The sequence below is a fragment of the Buceros rhinoceros genome, unplaced genomic scaffold (genome assembly GCF_000710305.1).
Source record: "Buceros rhinoceros silvestris isolate BGI_N320 unplaced genomic scaffold, ASM71030v1 scaffold9547, whole genome shotgun sequence".
Classification (NCBI taxonomy): Eukaryota; Metazoa; Chordata; class Aves; order Bucerotiformes; family Bucerotidae; genus Buceros; species Buceros rhinoceros.
In genome coordinates, this window is record NW_010423919.1 from 6,769 (window position 1) to 25,454 (window position 18,686).

At 36.9% G+C, this 18,686-nt stretch overlaps 1 protein-coding gene across 1 annotated transcript; it reads right to left on the reverse strand.

The window, feature by feature from the left end:
* Positions 1-1,101: 1,101 nt before the first annotated feature.
* Positions 1,102-18,662, reverse strand: CWC27 (CWC27 spliceosome-associated protein homolog (S. cerevisiae); the record flags this gene model as incomplete). The annotated part of the gene is made up of 10 exons (XM_010140598.1): positions 18,657-18,662; positions 17,899-17,995; positions 15,903-16,015; positions 14,381-14,524; positions 13,556-13,654; positions 13,289-13,392; positions 12,166-12,235; positions 8,424-8,503; positions 5,485-5,518; positions 1,102-1,274 (listed from the first exon to the last, which is right to left on the reverse strand). Coding segments are annotated over exons 1-10 (920 nt in total), but the record flags the coding sequence as incomplete, so codon positions are not given.
* Positions 18,663-18,686: the final 24 nt, after the last annotated feature.

An 18,686-nucleotide genomic window follows, 5' to 3' on the forward strand; every position in this document is an offset into this window, starting at 1 on the left:
ATGATTTTACTTTGAGGGTGTCTTACTATTAAACCTTTTTTCTGTTTCTATCTCTCATATGTAGTCTGTGTGTTATCATTTCCTTTGCCCGACTAAAGCCTTAATGAGCTCGTTAATGTGCTGATAAGCCGTTAACAAGCATCAAAAGTTTTGTGTGTGGTTTGCCTGGTTTTGCTTTTCCAGCCGACACACTATTTTGTCGCATCCCTTTCGGTGGGAAACAGCCCCCCTTTTTCAAACTGCGACCGTTTGCCATCAGGTCTGCTACATGAGCTGCATTCATGACTAATGTTTTTATGTAATATATATTATGCAGAAATTCCCAGACCAGCTCTGGAAGAAAGACTGCCAAGACATAGGGTTCCAAGAAAACAAATTAACTCACTGAAATTGGAGTGCTAACCAGTACAGATGTTCAGAGGCTGGCACAGCTGTAATACACAACTGGAACCTATGCTAATGTGTTTGTAAAGAGTTGAATACTGCTACAGAAACATAAAATTTAGTCTAGAGCTAGTTTAATAATTCAAATAGAGTGTTACACCTCTAAACACAGTCAGATTCCAACCCTCTAAGAACAGCCTAGATGGAATTTAAAAACTAATGTATCAATTGCAGTGTTGAAAAACTGGTACACTGCAAGAACGACTACTGTGTTAAACCAGATTTTAACAGGTGACTGACTAGGAAGCCTTTATTTTCTTTAAGTCTCAGTGGTGGATGACCATCATGTGTTGTCATAGATAAAAAAGCTACGAAACTCAATCTTAGCACTGTGTAGAAAGATTAAGTAAAGCATGACAAATGCATATAAATACTCTTTGCTCATAAGTTACAGGGAAAAATAAAACTCCCATACAAGGTATCAGAAAGTGCTCAGGAAAACAAAATGTAACTATTCAGCTCAAACTGCCAAATGACACAAAGAAATGAAAAAGCAATGGGCAACTTCATCTTCCACAGCTGGAGACAGGCGGGGGGAATAATTTTAATGTAATACTGAACTATCAATGCAGTAACTGCAAAACTGGAATTGAGCAGAAAATGTAACAAGCTTAATAAAAAAAAAACCAAACAAAAAACCCCAAACATGCTACTTACCTACGACTAGTTGATTTCTTTTCTGTCTTCATTTCTTCCTCTTGAAGTTGCTGTTTAGCATTTCCACTTGTATCAATTTTCAACTTCTTGGCAATGCGTTCTTTTATTTGAGAATTCTCATTGCTAGCAGCTTCACCTTCTACACTATCAGCATCGTCGTCATGTTCTTCCTCCTTTATTGATTAAAATGATAAAACGTCTTCTTTAGCTTTTTTTTACTACAGAATATTGAATACGAAAAATATTTCTTACAAAGATTCTCTCTTACAAAAAAACCCCACCTTAATTTCAAAGCAAATATTTCTTATAAAAAAAGGTCCTTATTTGCTTCAAAGGCAAAAAAATTAGAAATATTAAAATTAAATATTTTTTCATATACAAATTACATCCTTTTTGTATGGCTTTAAAAAATAAAACAGTCTACTGCAGTAAACAGTCTACTCTGTAAACCCTTACGGGTCTGCAGAAGACCTCAAAGCAGTGTAGTATTATCCTAGTAATTTTTCATGAATCTAGAATTTGATCAAGACACATTAAATATTTCCTTTATTTTCCACTAAAAGGAAAACAAAACTAATTAAGAACTTCCTGCCACACAGTTATACTAGAGTCATGACGGGATGCAAGAAGTTTGCCCATCAGTCTCTGTGACGGAATTTACAAATACCACATTGATCAAAAGAGGCTAGAAAACCTGTGGAATCAATCATCTCAACTTGCTACAGAGGTAATATGGTTCAAGGCCTAGCAGAGGAACACAAAAGGGGTTAAATCACCTTGGCTGACAGACATTTGGAGGGAGAAATAAGTCACTCCTTTCCATAGTAAAGAAGCAGCCTGACTAGACCAAGGGATCTAAGTTTGACTTCTTTCCTCCTTGAATAAGGAAGCCTGCATGAGTCTTAATGGAAGAATGCCAGCTCAAACACTAGACTTTTTATATTTATTTTGGAGCGATACTAATTAGCTAAAGAAAAAGCATAAGATCACAGAATCATCTGGCTGGAAAAGACCTTTAAGATCATCTAGTCCAACCATTCACCCTGCACTGCCAGCGTCTCCAAATCATGCCCCTCAGCACCACATCTACATGTCTTTTAAACACTTCCAGGGATGAGGCCTCTACCACCTCCCTGGGCAGTCTGTTCTAATGATACTATGTGATTTCAATTTTAACCACAGAGAAAGAGGACAGACTTAGAAAAGGACTGTACTGTATACAGGAGACTGCCAGGATGTCAGCATTTGCAGAAGAACACTCTGATGACAATGTACATGTGCCGGCTGTGACTGACAGGTAGGGGCAAGAGTAGCATGAAGACTGTGTTCAAAAACATAGAGCGGGAGAGGGGAGGAAAAAAAACCAGTGAGAGGTACAAATCTGGGAATACAAGAGAAAAATCAAGAGCTGGATTTCAGATGTTGTATTTGAGTCACTGTTTAGGAATCTTCGGACTACCATGCTTAGATTTTAGATTTAGACAAGACCAATATCAACAAAATCTGTGTATAATTAGCACAGTAAAATAGCTGAATAATTTGTTGATGAAATAACCGAAAGCTTGTTGTGGGGGTTTTGTCTGTTCTTTTTAAGCAGGGGAAAGGAAAAAGCCTAACAGGATGAGCGTTTCACTTAATTTCCCAGAAGGTTATTGTCTTACAGAAGAGATGATGAAACTTTCTGAAGGATTTGTTACTTGGTAAGTTATCGAGGAGATCGGACAACAACAGACCTCAATGGCAGGGGGCAGAATCCAGAAAAGGAATGAGACAGGACTGCGTTCGAGGTGTTTAACAGTCAACGATAAAGACACTCCCTGTGGAGATTTGGGTAGAGCGTAAGTAAGAGCATTCCAGTGAAATACAAAGAGTCAGATAGGTGCATTTCTATAACAAAAATGGACAACTCTAGACAAATCACAATAGCTAAAAGTAATTAGAAATTACAGTAATCTGAGAAACAGGAGAGGGGTTTCACGGATGGTATTTTAAAACAGGAGAGGCAAAATGGTTCAACTTGTCTAACTCTGCTGAATCCCCTACTTCCTGAACCTTCCATTCCCCTCATTCTGCACAAGATTTCATCAGTTGTTCTTCTAGAAAAGCACTGACAAAATAGGATGTAACCTTTCCCCTCAATCCCTTCCCTCTTGTAACTCTGCTCTTCTATCCTGACAAGCCTCCTCCTTCAGCCCCTCTTCTGTCTCATTATCTCCTGGAACACGTACTAGTTTTTGCTGCTCTTGTTAGCTGAGTGGAGTTGCCCTATTCTTCTTTTTGCTGTGGAAATAAAAATGTAGTAAGAGATTTTGTGTCAGAATTACTAATGGCTACTGTATTTAACATGATTCACCCATTTGAGAAGATTATCAAATCTGTATGCAGATATAAAGCTTTATGTCTCCATAGCACTACACAAAACTTACTGTTCAGTAAGTAACTGACAAATAGGGAGCAGAAAACAAGTTGTGCAGAAAACAGAGGAATATCACTGGTGGCAAAAAAACACTTCATACAACATTTTCATTAGTGACTTAGGCACAAAAAGAGTTTCAATGAAGAGCGAAGAGGTACTGTTAATAAACGGATCCAACTCTTGAACCATGAAATGTATGACATAGAGGACTGCAATAAGAGAAACAGGATGATATTTAATAGTATGAACAGCAAGGTCAGGTGCTTCGGGAACACTAACAAGACTTTCGCTTACACGCTAGGAACTTGTTATTTGGGGGACGTAGGGAAATTGGGAAGGATTATTTACTCACAGGATGGCTATAAAACTAACAACGTGTTGCAGCCACGTATATGTGAAAGTGATCCTGGGATGTGTTTACCGAAATAAATCCAAGAGAGATAATAAAATACTAGTGCCTTTTTACAAGGCTCAGGTAACTACCTGAAATGATAGATTCTAGCTAAGATCTTTTGATGAAATGAAATCTAAGGAGAGCACCTTCAGGAAAGAAAAACAAGCCTTCCTATTTCCTACTGTATGACATTATTTTAACTGCATTCAGATTAATCAGGGTGAAAAATAAAAATTTAAAGACACCTTAACCGTCTCTGTTCTATATTCCCCAAATCCATTTCACTTAACAAAGGGCTATTTGAACATCTGAAGGATTAATTAAATACCATTCTCAGAAGCCTTCTAACACTTAAATGCTCCTGAATTACAACAGAGGAGTCAAAAAACCTAAACTCATACTATGCCTTGTGGAAAAAACAAGAGGAGACAGGGTGGAAGCAGACGGATTTCTGGGTTTTAGGCACAAAAATTTTATAGATTGCGTCCTTCCTTCACTTCCACAGTGCACCAACTAACAGTGCAGTACTTGTATATGGTAGATAGATATGGAAAACAGTACTTTGCAGGATTCAGTTAGGGAATGGGGGCTTACAGTCCTAGTCAAATATGACATCCTTGTCTCAACAGCAACAAAAAAGAGTTCCCTCACCACCTATGTCTGGGGGCAAAGACATGTACTTCAGCTAGGAATGTTACTGTGCATCACGTACTACAATTTTGTTGTAATTAAAATATTCTTCATGTTTGGTTGGATGTCACTGCTTCATTATTCAGATTTCCTGTCTTTCAGAGGTGACAGTCTTCATCAATACTATTTAAGTAATAAATATTCACTGAAATTTTGATTTCTTGAAGAAAGCTTTCCCACCGGACTCTCACCCATTCACAGATTTCCCCTGAGACATTGAAGTTACATCATCACAGAATCATCTGATTGGAAGAGATTTTTAAGATTATTGAGTCCAACCATTCGCCCTGCACTGCCAGTGTCCTCAAATCATGTCGCTCAGCACCACATCTACACATCCTTTAAACACTTTCAGGAATGGGAACTCCACCACCTCCCTGGGTACCCTGTTCCAATGCCTAATGACCTTTTCTGTAAAGAAATTTTTCCTGATATCCAGCCTATATTTCCCCTGACGCAACTTAAGGTCATTCCCTCTCATCCTGTCATTCGTAACATGGGAGAAGAGACCGATCCCCACTTCCATTCATTATTCATAGCAAACTAATCTTAACTTTTTTTTTTAAAAAAAAAAAGCAATTTCAGGGCTTTTATTAATGGTTTGTAACTCTGTGGTGCTTAACCTCCCATATACCTAAGCTACTGACCAAAATATGTGGTAAGCAGTTTTTATAAAATCCAGTAGGCAGTATGCAGCAACTATCCTGTTGTGAAAGTTCACAATGGCCAAATCTTAGAGCTCTGAAGGAGCCTTCAGCTTTTGCTGAAAATCTGACTTGAGCTGGTTTTCCAAAAACCTCTAAAGCAGCATTTGTTCCCCTAAGAAAATCTAATTTACATGTAGTAAAAAACAAATACTTACTTGTAAAAGAGTGTTACTTACCTCACTCAAATCTGTTTCTTCACTTGCTGCTTCACTAAAAGAAGAAAAATAATCATAACTACTTTGAACTACCAGAGATTTACAATACTGTTTAAAAAACACAGTTTCTAAATAAAAGAATTAGTTGGTTAGCTACTTGAAATTTTAGTCATTTCTATCATCCTCACATTCATCTTAAAAGTATCAATAATATTTTCTATAATTTCTTGCAATCATTTCTAATTAGGAACGTTTAAAAACACAGGGTAAAACCACAGACTTCCACACAATAGATAAATTCTAAACATATCTTGAGCTATCTAGACGAAACAGTAACGTATAGAGTTAAGAGAAAAAAAATAAAAAACCCCCAAACTCAAGATGGATGTTTCTGGTCTTATATAAAGAACAATTTCTAGTGTTTATATAGCCATGTTTGACACGCACTATACTGGCAATCAAGCTTAACATCAGAAGTTTAATTTGTTATATAGCTACAAGTTTAGTGTTTTAAAAACGGAATCTATTTGAATACATTAAGGCTAACATATCCACCACTAACTGCCACAAACTAGTAATAAAGACCTTTGAGGATTTTCCATCCCACAATTTAAAAAAAGAAGTTACATTAGAAAAACAAGGCAAGGAATATTAAGGAAGTCCCCAAAGTCAAGTCCTTGAGGTGTGCTCTAAGCCATCAATAGGTAATCAAGATCAAAGATACCATAAATTTGTTGTAAACGATAACATTAATTTTAAAAATTAATCCAGAAAATTCTCGGTTAAAGTATTTCTTAAAACATTACAATTTAAAAAAAAAAACCAACCACATTTATGTGTATTAAATAAAATATTTAGAAGCCACCCAGGTCTGTAATGCTGATGTCAGTTCTAACAAGTAGAAATTACAGTAAGAGGTATAATAGCCTACTTGGATTTGTTGCATGGCTGTAAAGGGAACTGCCTTAGCAACCCCTCTCTGGGAGTATTTTGAAGCAGCTACACATGGTTGTGGATAATCTCTCTAGTATATCTGGATTCACACAGAATCTTCAAAAAAAGAAGTTTTTAAGGAAACAAAGCAGTCCTGGGGTGATGGGAAAGTCCACAGATGAATAAAGAGATGGTTAAGAGACAGGAGACAAGTTAGAAGCAGCCAATCACTTCTTCCAGTGGAGGAAAATCACTAGCTTATAGCCAGTCTGCACTAGGGCTTGAGCTGTTCAGGAGCTTAGTAACCAAGTAAGCAAACAGTCATGTCAGACTGAAGAACGACCTGAAAGATGAGACAACAAAATGATTGGTGAAATTTGATGTAGATTAAAGTAAAGCTATGCACATGACAAAAAGGAGTCCCTCATAAAGAACGAGTAGCTCTCAGCTGACCATCACTGATCACAATGTGTCCCTCAGGGTCCGTTCTGGGACCAGTACTGCTTAATACCTTCATCAGTGACACAGACAGTGGGATGGAGTGCACCCTCAACAAGTTTGCAGATGACAACAAGCTGAGCAGTGTGGTTGACACTCCTGAGGGACAGAAAACCATACAGAGGGCCCTGGACCAGCTGGAGAAGTTGACCCATATGAACCTCATGAGGTTCAACAAGGCGAAGTGTAAGGTCTTGCACCTGGGCCAGGGCAATCCTCTATATCAATACAGACTGGGCGATAAGAGGATTGAGAGCAGCCCTGTGGATAACTTGGGGGTACTGGTGAATAAAAAGCTGGACATGAGCTGGCAACGTGCACTCGCAGGCCAACCATATCCCGGGCTATATCAAAAGCAGCATGGCCAATCTACTCTGCTATGGTGAGACGCCACCTGGAGTACTGTATTCAGCTCAGACTTGCTCTAAGACATCCAGAAGAGGGCCACAAAAATGATCAGAGGGATGAAACACCTCTGCTATGAGGATAGACTGGGAGACTTCGGGTTGTTCAGCCTGGAGAAGACTCCAGAGAGACCTTATTGAAGCCTTTCAGTACTTACAGGGGACCTATAAGAAAGATGGGGACGGTGTTTTTAGCAGGGGCTGCTGTGACAGGACAAGGGGTAACAGTTTTAAACTAGAAGAGGGGTAGATTTAGACTAGATATAAGGAAAAAGTTTTTTAAAATGAGGGTGATGAAATGCAGGAACAGGTTGCCCAGAGAGGTGGTGGGGGCCCTATCTCTGGAAACATTTAAGGTCAGGTTGGACAGGCCTCGGAGCAACCTGATCTAGTTAAAGACACCTCTGCTGATGGCAGTAGTGTTGGATTAGATGACCTTTAAAGGTCCCTTCAAACCCACACCATTCTGTAATAAGCCAATTCTTTGAGTTGATAAATTTTCATTGCCTGAGCTCAGTTGAATGCTTAAAAAAGCAAATCAGAATTTAAGAAATATTGAAAAGAAATAGAGATGAAAACAGAGACCATATTTAGGCAAGCATACATATTTATGATTCACTTTCTTTTTAAGAGAATAAATAGAACAAATAGAAAAGAGATGGCCTAAGAAGGGATTGTGGTGAAGAGAAGTGTAAAGGGACTGACTGGTCATTGTGTCTTCCAGCCTAAGAGTTAGAAATTATCAAATGACACCAGTAGCCGGCAAGACAGGAGATTCTGAATATAAGCAAAATTACAAGAAACTGAAAAAGTACTTTGATGAGAGCTAATTAAGGGTTACTAAACAGATGAACCACATCAAACTCTTGACAGTCCTCTGAGCCGAAAGTAGATGGAGGCTGGGAGACTACTCAAGTAAATATTAAGTTTGCCCTGCTTTTAGTCTTTGTTGGGCACCCAGTGATGGCGATGGCATACTGGGTTAGAGGAACATGTGGTCTGATCCAGCATTGTCATTTTTAATATCTTAAAAAGTTACAGACAAATGATGAGTATACATGATGCTAATCAGGTCTAACATCTTGAAGGTAAAACTGTTTTGGAACTTGGAAATCACATATTAACCTTTTGACAGCAGGAACCGAACTTAGATGTGGATCATCCTTCAGTAGATCATGACTACTTTTACTTTTCCCCTTCATGCTCTGTTAAAAAAAAGAAAAAAGGTATTATAAATTTCAATGTTTGAGAGAATAGATGGTCAAAAAGGATAATGGTAAGAAAAAGGTAACTTGTTTCTTGTTAGCTTTAGCCTAATCAGAAAAAAAAAACCAAACCCCAAAACAAACAAACATGCTTTTAAGAGCACAATAATAGAGAAGGCATTCCAGAAAGAGGAGCATCAAACCGACCTCATGGATTTATAAAGTATTTTTGTAATACAAATGCAATAGCAATGCACTTAACTTTAAGATAAAGAAGGGGAAAAAAAAAAGAAAAAAGGAAATTGTTTAATCATCAAAATTATTAGACATCATGAAGATACATGGTCTAGAACACATACAATTGAGCCATTGAATAGGTAGGAACTAATCAATAATGGCATATGACAATTCGAAGAACTATCACATACAACACAGTATTTGTCAAATGGCAGAACACCAACAGACCCCTAGAAAAGAAACAAACAAAAAAACCCCAAGACAAAACCAAAAAACCACATCACCCAAAAAAGATAAATTAACAATACATCTACCTGCAATGCATCATGCAGGATCATCTACTGAAGCAAGCAGTCAAATGTAACACCCCAGATCTTCAAGCAGAACGTCAAGATTGCAGTAAGAAAGCATTCCCCACGCTAATGCAGAAACAGTCTGTCATGACCTGAATGTTTCCATTTCAGCCACATTTTGTAATCCTTTCAGAAAGATAGTTGTGTGGATAATATACTAATCATTTAAACACAACTCCAAAAGACTAACACACTCAGCAACATGAAAAATTACCTCCTTTAACAAGGTTATTTCTGTGTGCGAGCGTGTGTGTTCAAGAGCTGGATGAAACACAAGGCAAGTGCTTATCACCATTTTAAACTGCTCCAAAAAAGTACAGGCAATTAAATGAGCGGTTTGGACACTGAAAACTTCAGTTCCAACACTGATGAACAACCACTATCGGGTGGCTGAGTCCACTAAAGCTGACTGCACTAAAGCTGAATGCTTTAGTAGTCTTGAGGGTTTTTACCTGGAGCTCCTCTGTCTATTTCAGCACCATTTCAGCCCAGGCCTGACAATCCAGTCACTCCCTGAGCTATTATCAGAGGTCTACCTGTGTCTAACCACATCTTCTGGATGGGCCCCGTTAACTCTCATTGTTGACAGCTCTCTTCAGCCCTGTTTCCTGCCCCATCTCTTGCTGCTCCTAACTGGACTCCCTGGATTGGGACCTTGATCTCAGTTATTGCTTACTGTTTCCAGGACTGCTGATGGACCCTGTCACTGGCAACCAACTTTGCCTGCTGTATCCCTGTGGATTATGTACCTGTTGGTGAGTGCACTAACTGTTGGAATCACTCTTGCCTGCTCACTCACCCTCCCTCACACAGCCATTCTGCTCTTGACAAAAACTTCCCTAATCCTGTGATCTTTGACTTCTGTAACTTCCTAAGGTATACAGATTTTCTTTCTAAGATTCATACTGTCTATAACACAACCAATACAGAAGACAGAATTTAACCCATAACATTTAAAAGAAACCAATGGTCCCAATCACTTGCTTACTATCTTTTTGAAATAGTTGTACTTCTCACTTTAATCATGTTGTGTGACATAAATGTTCACAACTTAAATTCCAAGGGGGAAAATACTTTTTTGTGTATTTATTTACTCATTTATCTTTGTTTCTCAAATTTCATATTGTAAGGAACAGGGAAAGATAATTCTTATCATTTCTTCCCTCATCTATTTTTTTTAAATTTTGAAGTTACCATCTTCTTTGTACAGTCTCCTTTGTACAGAAACAAGAACCTGGTGATGCAAGGCAGCTAAGGCAAAATATATTCTCTCACTTAGACTAACTGTAGTGCAGACTAAACAAGTCCAGCAAGAAAACAGTTCATGGAAGATGGAGAAAAGACTTATGGAGCATTCTTAAATTCAGTACCTGGTTAATACGATGTCACTAAGATAAGAATTCTTATTTTTCACATGTAAATATGAAACCATTAAATACTGCAAAAACTTCATCCTGTTACATTGTGTTAATTTGCTTTTTACATAATTTTAGCCTCAACCTCACAATAAAAATTAATAGAAAATGTTCCCTTTTCCCAGATCTGTTAGAGGATTCCTTAGTTACCTGCATACTTTTCTCTCTACCTCAGTCCTCAAAAATATACCCTTCTTACATTGAAACAAGCAAGACCTAGTGCATCTAGCAACTAAAAAAACTTCACAGAAGGATTCTGAATTTGTAGATGTCAAAGAATGCCATTACTAACTTTGACCTTTCAATTTTTCTTATTGAAAACAGAGAATGAAATTTGGTGCTGAAGATCACACAGTTCAATTTAAGATGACATCCAGAACTACAGAGATACTGATTACACCTATTAGAAACAAGCAATGAGGTTTGAAAAAAGAAGTTCCATTCTGTTGTAAAGAATGAATAGAAATGCTTTATAAACAGTTGATTTGATCATTTTCCCAGCTACAGCTAGTCTAGAATTTTGCTGGGACAAATAAGAGGATGAGATTTTGAGACTGAGGTGAAGACATCATGACAACGATGAAAACAGGGCTTGTCACGGAAAAGGTGTTCTATTTAGATCATTTTAAACTGAAAAGCAAGTATTTGGTGTGAAAGGGAAGAACATCACTGCAACAAAGTTAAATGCAATATTAAAAACCAGAACTGCAGAACTGCAAATGAGCATGTCAAGGTAAACAAGTATAGATAGTCTGAATGGTACACTGAAATACAAAAAAAAAAAAAAGTAGTTAAAACCACTACTGAGATAAACCTTTAATATCAACCTGACTGACACCATATGACTGTAATATTGCCCATCACTATTCACTGTTGTCTTTCGTATTTTAACTAAACTCTGACGACTGAGGACCATTTTTGCTACTTACATGATACAGGACTCAGCCCCATGTAGTCTGCCCTTCTAACTGAAACAGGCAGGTACACAAACCACACAAGTAAGAAAGACTAAGGCTCTGAAAAAATAATTTGGTCAGCAGTAGAATGACAACTTGTTAAAGAAATTTTTAAACTATCCATATTTAAGTGGCAAAGTCAGGTAAGAAAATCAAAGAGCACCTACGCAACCATAGTTCTGTGAATGTGGACAATACACAATAGTGCCATATTTAACTACGATAATTCACTGTTTTCCCCACAATAATCCCTCTTCATTTTGCACACAGAATGGCTATATGTATGAAAATGGAGCTAGGAATACACTGGCAATGAACAAGGTGATCTACTTCAAACCTCAACTATTCTCCCATGAAATCATGCTCTTATAACTAAGGAGGTGAAGAAGAATAAAAGTACGTCATCACATCCATGAATTTTAAACAGCAGACATAGATCTACACTATGAAGTATGAAACTTTATGTTTATGGAAATGTAAAAATGTCACAGAGCAAATGAAGGCACCTTTGAAGTTAGAAAAGTTTAAAACTACCATTTCTTTGACATGTTAAAATAGTAGAATTGTAAAAAAAGAAGTAATTTCTAGTTTTATTGTTCAAAACTCAAACAAAAGAGCAAGACTGAACTTTAAAGCTTTTCACAAACATGAAAAAAGGTAATTTTAACTTGAAAGAAAAATGGGGTGATTTGGTTCAGTACCTGACTAACTCTACTAACTTCCTCTTCCTCTTCTTCAGCTTCTTCCCCAAAGGAAAGCAGGTTAAAATTTCTTCAAGAGAGAAAACACACACACACACACATATATATGTATAACTTTAAATAATGCCTTATTAACATTCCATAAATTTTAAACATACTGCTTTCATGTTGTATGCAATTTTCTAAAAAACTTTTTGTCCTGCTAAATGTACCAATTTCAAACAACTACAACATGTTGCTTTGCAATAAATCTTGAATATTCAGAAAAGCATGTTCTATTATATTCCTGAGCCAAAACAATCAGGATAGCTAAGCATCACTTAAAAACCAGCAAGACAGAATTTAAGAAATTCTGCCTTGACTAAGTTTCACAGACTCTTAAACGCTGACTCTCAAAAGCTCTGAAAACAGAAGAGTTGCATTTTTTCATATTGTTTCCCAAAAGAGCAACATTCATGTACCAAACAAAATCTGAGATATGCGAGCTCAGAAAGGCATCATATGCACACACATTCACAGAAGGCAATTAAGAGAATTAACTATCTTTACTTTTTGTTTTTCTCAAAATGAATTGTTTACATTATGTTAGAACCAGTCAGTTGCAATATGTTGTATTTCTCTCCAACTGAACTAACAGCATACGCACACTTTGGGTTTCCTACTACTTTTTATTGCACATTTATGACTACCGAACTTCATTCACAGAAACTAAAATTTCCCATGTAAAAAGGCTTGCCTTTTGACAAGTATTTTAGTGGGAGAGAAGTGGTAGCTGATAAAAAAAATTCAAAAACCTCAACTGAGCTATGACCTAGTTACTGGCACTTATTAATTTCAGCATCATCTCAGTCAGAGAAGAATGACTGCACATGGGAAAAGCTTAAGCTACCTTTTACCTCTCCTTCACAACAAACTATCAACAGGCACAAAACAGTTACAGCTTAGCGGATGCAAAGTAACCACTTAGAGCAATTCTATTTCTATGATCGGTTCGGAAACTCAGAGGCAGGTTTTCTGTACAGTTTCATAAAGCCTTGTATTTCAAAATCAGAAATAGAAAATCACCAAGCTGCAAATTAAAGGTGAAGGAAACTTAACCATCATTTATGTTGCACATATTTACTTTGTGCCTTTTACTTTTGACTTCTTAGGTTCTTCTTCTGGTTTGTCCTTCTTCAGCTTTCTATTTGGTCTCGGCACAATGTCCTCAAAAGGATTAAACAAAACCTGTTAAAAAAGAAGTATTTTAGACACATAAGTATTTTGATATAATTAATATTTTTAAATGTTATATAAAAAGATGTGCCAGGTTTTCATACTAGAACAGTTTTCTGAACACTATGAACACAAGAATTTTAAAATTTCAAATTTCAAACCAGAGAATACTCACCTCTGAGCTTCTTATTTTGTGTGGACTGAGAGGCCTCTCTTCCTTGTCAACTTCTACTTCTGCTAGGCGCAACATGTTATATATTGTATCCCCGGTAACCTGGCAATATTGATAAAAAAGGTTTTAAAGTCCTCGCTCATAACTGTTCTGCAAAATGCAAGGCAATTATTACGTAAAGTATTTTGAAAATAATAATTAAATGGGAAATACTATAATCATGTAAGTCTTCTAAAAGACAGCAAGAAAAATGTACACAGGTTTCTTCTGTTTTAAATTTTAAAAAGCTGAAGGAAAAGTTGAAGCGAAAGTTGAAGGAATACAGGCAGCTAAAGCTGCATTTTTGAGAGCATATGCAGATGAAGATGTGAAATTCTTAACTGTGAGTTCTGAAAGAAAAATATTTCATACTGTGAAATAAAAAGACAGTTGGTTTATTTTCTTTCAAGTAAATCATGAAGGTGGCAAATTCATTTTATGTTTTTAATTTTCCTGATTCTTCCTGAATAATTAGAATTTACAAACAGAATTTTCTTAACTATCACTAGTATTAGCTAAACTGAAGACAGAGCTATAATAATATTAGTAAGAGTATCTAAGGGAAGCATAACACAAAAATATAACTGAGAAGAATAACAACAGCGAAGTAGATAATTATGGCAACAAGCTATAGAGATTTCTACCAGACATGGGAAGTGAGAACAGTGACAGCTTAGAAAGCAGTGAAATAAATTTCAGATGTGCACAGCAGCAAATGACACTAAAATAGCCTTTGAATACAGAAAAACTTATAACAGCTTCTGTCAAACTGGAACTCTAGTAACAGACCTTTCCAAAAATTGTGTGCTTGTTATTGAGTTCATCTGCACGACCCAATGTAAAGAAAAACTGACTCCCGTTATCATGAGGCCCAGCATTTGCCATAGCAACAAGTCCTCTGCGATTAAAACGCAATCGTGAGTGGAACTCATCCTGGTAAAGAAGAGGAAAGAACACTGTTAGGTACGTAACTATTTTTTTCCACTTATTCAGCTACAGCTTACCTACATCACTATGCACACACAGAAAATATGCTGTTAATTTTCTTTTAAATGCAGACTATAATAAAAGTCTTTTGAAAGCTAATGCCACAATTGTATTTAAAAGCTTCCATTTTCAGCAGAAAAGGTTATTTTTAGTCAATGTTTTTTCTGCTTAGTGCCTATAATAATGCAAACAAGCGAACAATCTTCTTTTGAAAAAAACCACAAACACAGAACCAACAAACACCAAAAAGAAAAAAATTAGAAACAATAACAGAGACACATGATTTAATAAAAACCTCTTTAAGTTCTGTCTTGTTAACTTTCTCTTTTTCCAATCATTGCCTGACAATAATTGCAATTCATTATTTTTGTTGGAATTTATTATCTCCCCCATATTAAGAAAATCCAAGGCATTTCTAAACATAACTGCAATTCACACAGTTCTTGTAAAACTCATTCTTGTTAACCACTGTATTTAGGAGAAAAGTTCTAATTCATGCAAAATAGCTGGGACCTCAGTAACAGGTTGTAATAGTACAGTACTGCAAAAATTCATGGGAACAACATTTTCTGGAGTGTAAGGAGTCAGAATAGGACTACTTTCAAAGCAAGGTGAAAGCAATGAGTACTATACTAATACTATGGTAGTATCACAATTCTAAACACTGCAATATTGAGATACCACTCTTTTTAAGCAGCAATGCTACTACAACACTGGTAATATTTGTTTTGTTCTCTGCTCAGGTACCAATCACTTCCACCAACTTCAGTTCATGCAGTAAGTATGAGCCTACTCTAGCAGCAGAGGCATGGAAGGCCTAGACACAGGCTGTGCAGCTTCAGTCATGAGTTAAACATGCCTGCCCCATCTGAAATAAAACAATTAGGCAGAACAGAACACAGCTGCTGTGAATGTGTAGCCTCACTTGGGATATAAGGCTCCTGCTTAAGAGATGAGCCATGCTGGTATCAAGAATACCAACGAACACGTAGATACAACATGCAGAGACCTGTGCTAAATGAGACAGCATGTGTATTAACAACATTTCTGTGTATGCCACAAATCAACACCTACTCATTTTTCCTGGCAAAGTAAGGCTAGTAAGGTTATACATTTACCATAATATCAGAACAGCTAGATTTGAGAACTCTCAATTCAAAAAGGCATATTCAAAAATATTGAAGTAACCTGTGAAAACAATTACTGTATGTGTATAATGTTGCATTTCGACTATAAGGTTTGTTTTTTCATGACCTAACATGGTAGGAAGAACAACTGAGAGACAGTAACAAAAAAATAATGCACGAGATATACAGAGACCTACCTTGAAGGGAGCTCCATAGATTGAATCTCCACCTGATCCAGTACCAGTGGGATCACCTCCCTGCACTATAAAGCCAGGTACTACTCTGTGAAATATTGTGTTATTGTAATACTCTGATGAAAAAAAAAAAGAAAAAGAAAGAGGATATTAAATACACACAAGTGGTCTCAAAACCAAACATGCACATAGATTATGCAGAGACTGAAGTTACACAAAGAAAGTACTGTAACTGGATTCTGTTATTTCCACTGCCCTGCTCAGGGTGACTGAATCTCAGCTACAAATTATTGAACTTATTATGCAAATGGTCTTGTCATATGTTTCTGTTGCAAAAGACACTGCATATCACCAACAAGATGATACTGATGAACTACTTTCTTTTCAGCTTTTATGTTTTATCACTGGAATGATGTAATCATAGAATCACAGAATGGGCTTGGGTTGGAAAGGACCTTCAACGGCCATCTAGTCTAACCATCCCTGCAGTGAGCAGGTGCATCTCCAATCACATCAGGTTGCCCAGAATCATGCCCAGCCTGACCCTGAATATTTCCAGGGATAAAGCATCTACCACCTCTCTGGGTAATCTATGCCAGTGTTTCACCACCCTCATCATAAAAAATTTATTCCTTTTACCTAGTTTGAATCTACCTTCCCCATTAGTTTAAAATCATCACCCCTTGTCCTGTCACTACAGACTACTGAAAAGATTGTCCCCATCTTTCTTATAGGCTTTCTTATACACTCTACCACATACATCAATTGAAAAGGAGAGCTAAAACCATTACGCTCTGTCCCAGCCAACATCTCACATACATCCTTAGCCAAATCCATGCCACAAATTATTAGCATTTTCATTCACCAGCATGGAATACAACTGTCACTCCTTTCACCACCTACGCTGTACCCAAACTTACCATTTTCACACAATGAAATATGCGGTACATTTTGCTCCCTAAGTTATCTTGTTTTATCTATCTGTATCTACCTATCAGATAAGGATTATGAGATCATAAAAAAACCAAAAGGAATGACAACTTTACCTGACATATATTTTCAGTTGATTTTTTTTTAAACAAATCTGCAGCATGCTGCAAGACAAAGCAGTATCTGCAAATGTTGCCACAGAGCTAGGATGTTTATGGACATTTATATACTAGGAAACTCACAAGGGAAATACTCGAATTTATTATATAAAGCATAGGATCCTACAGAGCAATTGGACAAAATTGGAATGGAAACTGAGAAACAAAGCCCAGTTTTTGAACACTGAAGATAACTGAAGTGCTAGGGTTTACCAAGGGCTAAGATATTGATTTATCATTGCAAGAAACCTCCACATCTCCACATTAGGTGTAAGAACATGGACCAGGCTGGATCCATGCTACAGGCGCAAATCCTACACTGCTATTTTCTTTAACAGAGGAGGGCTAAAAGAACTCTTAACTGCTCTATAAATGCATAAATGGGATTACAGCGGCAGCCAGAAAACACATAAAGGCAACAGGTTCTTCACAAATTCTTTGTAAAGTTTTTCCAACAGGGATTTTATCATTCTGATACCCACTACTTCAGTGAAGGGCGTTAATGGAGCTTCCACCAACTAAAAACTACAGCAAATGAAATATTAGAAACATCATGAAAAAAAAAATGAAAAGGTAGGAAACATAATTATACTGCAACGAGAATTTTTGAGGTGTCCAATGCTGCATATTGCCATTTCGTACATACATTAAAGAAGTAGTTATACAACTTTTTAGTAACTCTATGTCATCTGCTACACCTGGGAAAACTATTCAAAATCTTTTTCCTTCCCCACCAGTTTTCTTAATAACACTGCAAAACATTATCTTAAGTGTTAGTTAGTATTTCTAAATACAAATAAATTTATTAATTTATTAAAGTCAAAACATAGTTATGAACTCTATTTCACAAATAAGACGCAAAGACTGCACATAAAATAACTTCAGTAACTTCTCTCCCATTCATTCATTACCTTCCATACAAAGCTGGATGAAATTTCGACATGCTTTTGGTGCTTCTTTTGACCATAATTCTATATCTATATCTCCTGCTGTTGTTCTCAGCAAAACCTATAAAAATAATACAAATACAGCATTAGTTTTATTGTAACTCAGTCACTGATCAAAGTAAATTATTGCTGAGTTAAAAAAAAATACTTCTGAATTCATTATATTAGTAACAGTAGTAGACCTTCAAATGCTACTGTTCATTCTAGATAGTATTACCAGAACGTAAGATACAGTTCTGAATCAATATCTATACTAAACCTTCAAGTACCCGACACAAGTGACAAATACTATCACTGATACATACCCTTTATCACTTCAATAATGAAACAAGACAAAAGAAAAATTATGCCATAAATCGCCAAAGCAAATGCTTCTCTTACAAGTTATACCATTAAATTCAGTAACAGATCATGACAGAATTAAAAACCTTAAATACAGTCAAGAATAGGGGAAATTAAAGAAAACGCTTCAAGGACTGCTCTGCGTTACGCATCCACATAGCACATGTCATGCTTTGACTCAGGTAACACCTTTAAGGGCTGTATCACCAAACCGACTGTAACCAAACCAGCACCACCACACACATAAGCGCATATCCTCCTCGCCCCTCCCCCACCACCTCCAACACACAACTTCTTCACACCCCCGATTTAAAACCAACTGCCGCGCCCCCACACCCACCGCAGGCTACGCACCCCCTCCCCAGCGAACGCCCCCACACCCGCATGGCGCAGCCCCGTCAGGCACAGCG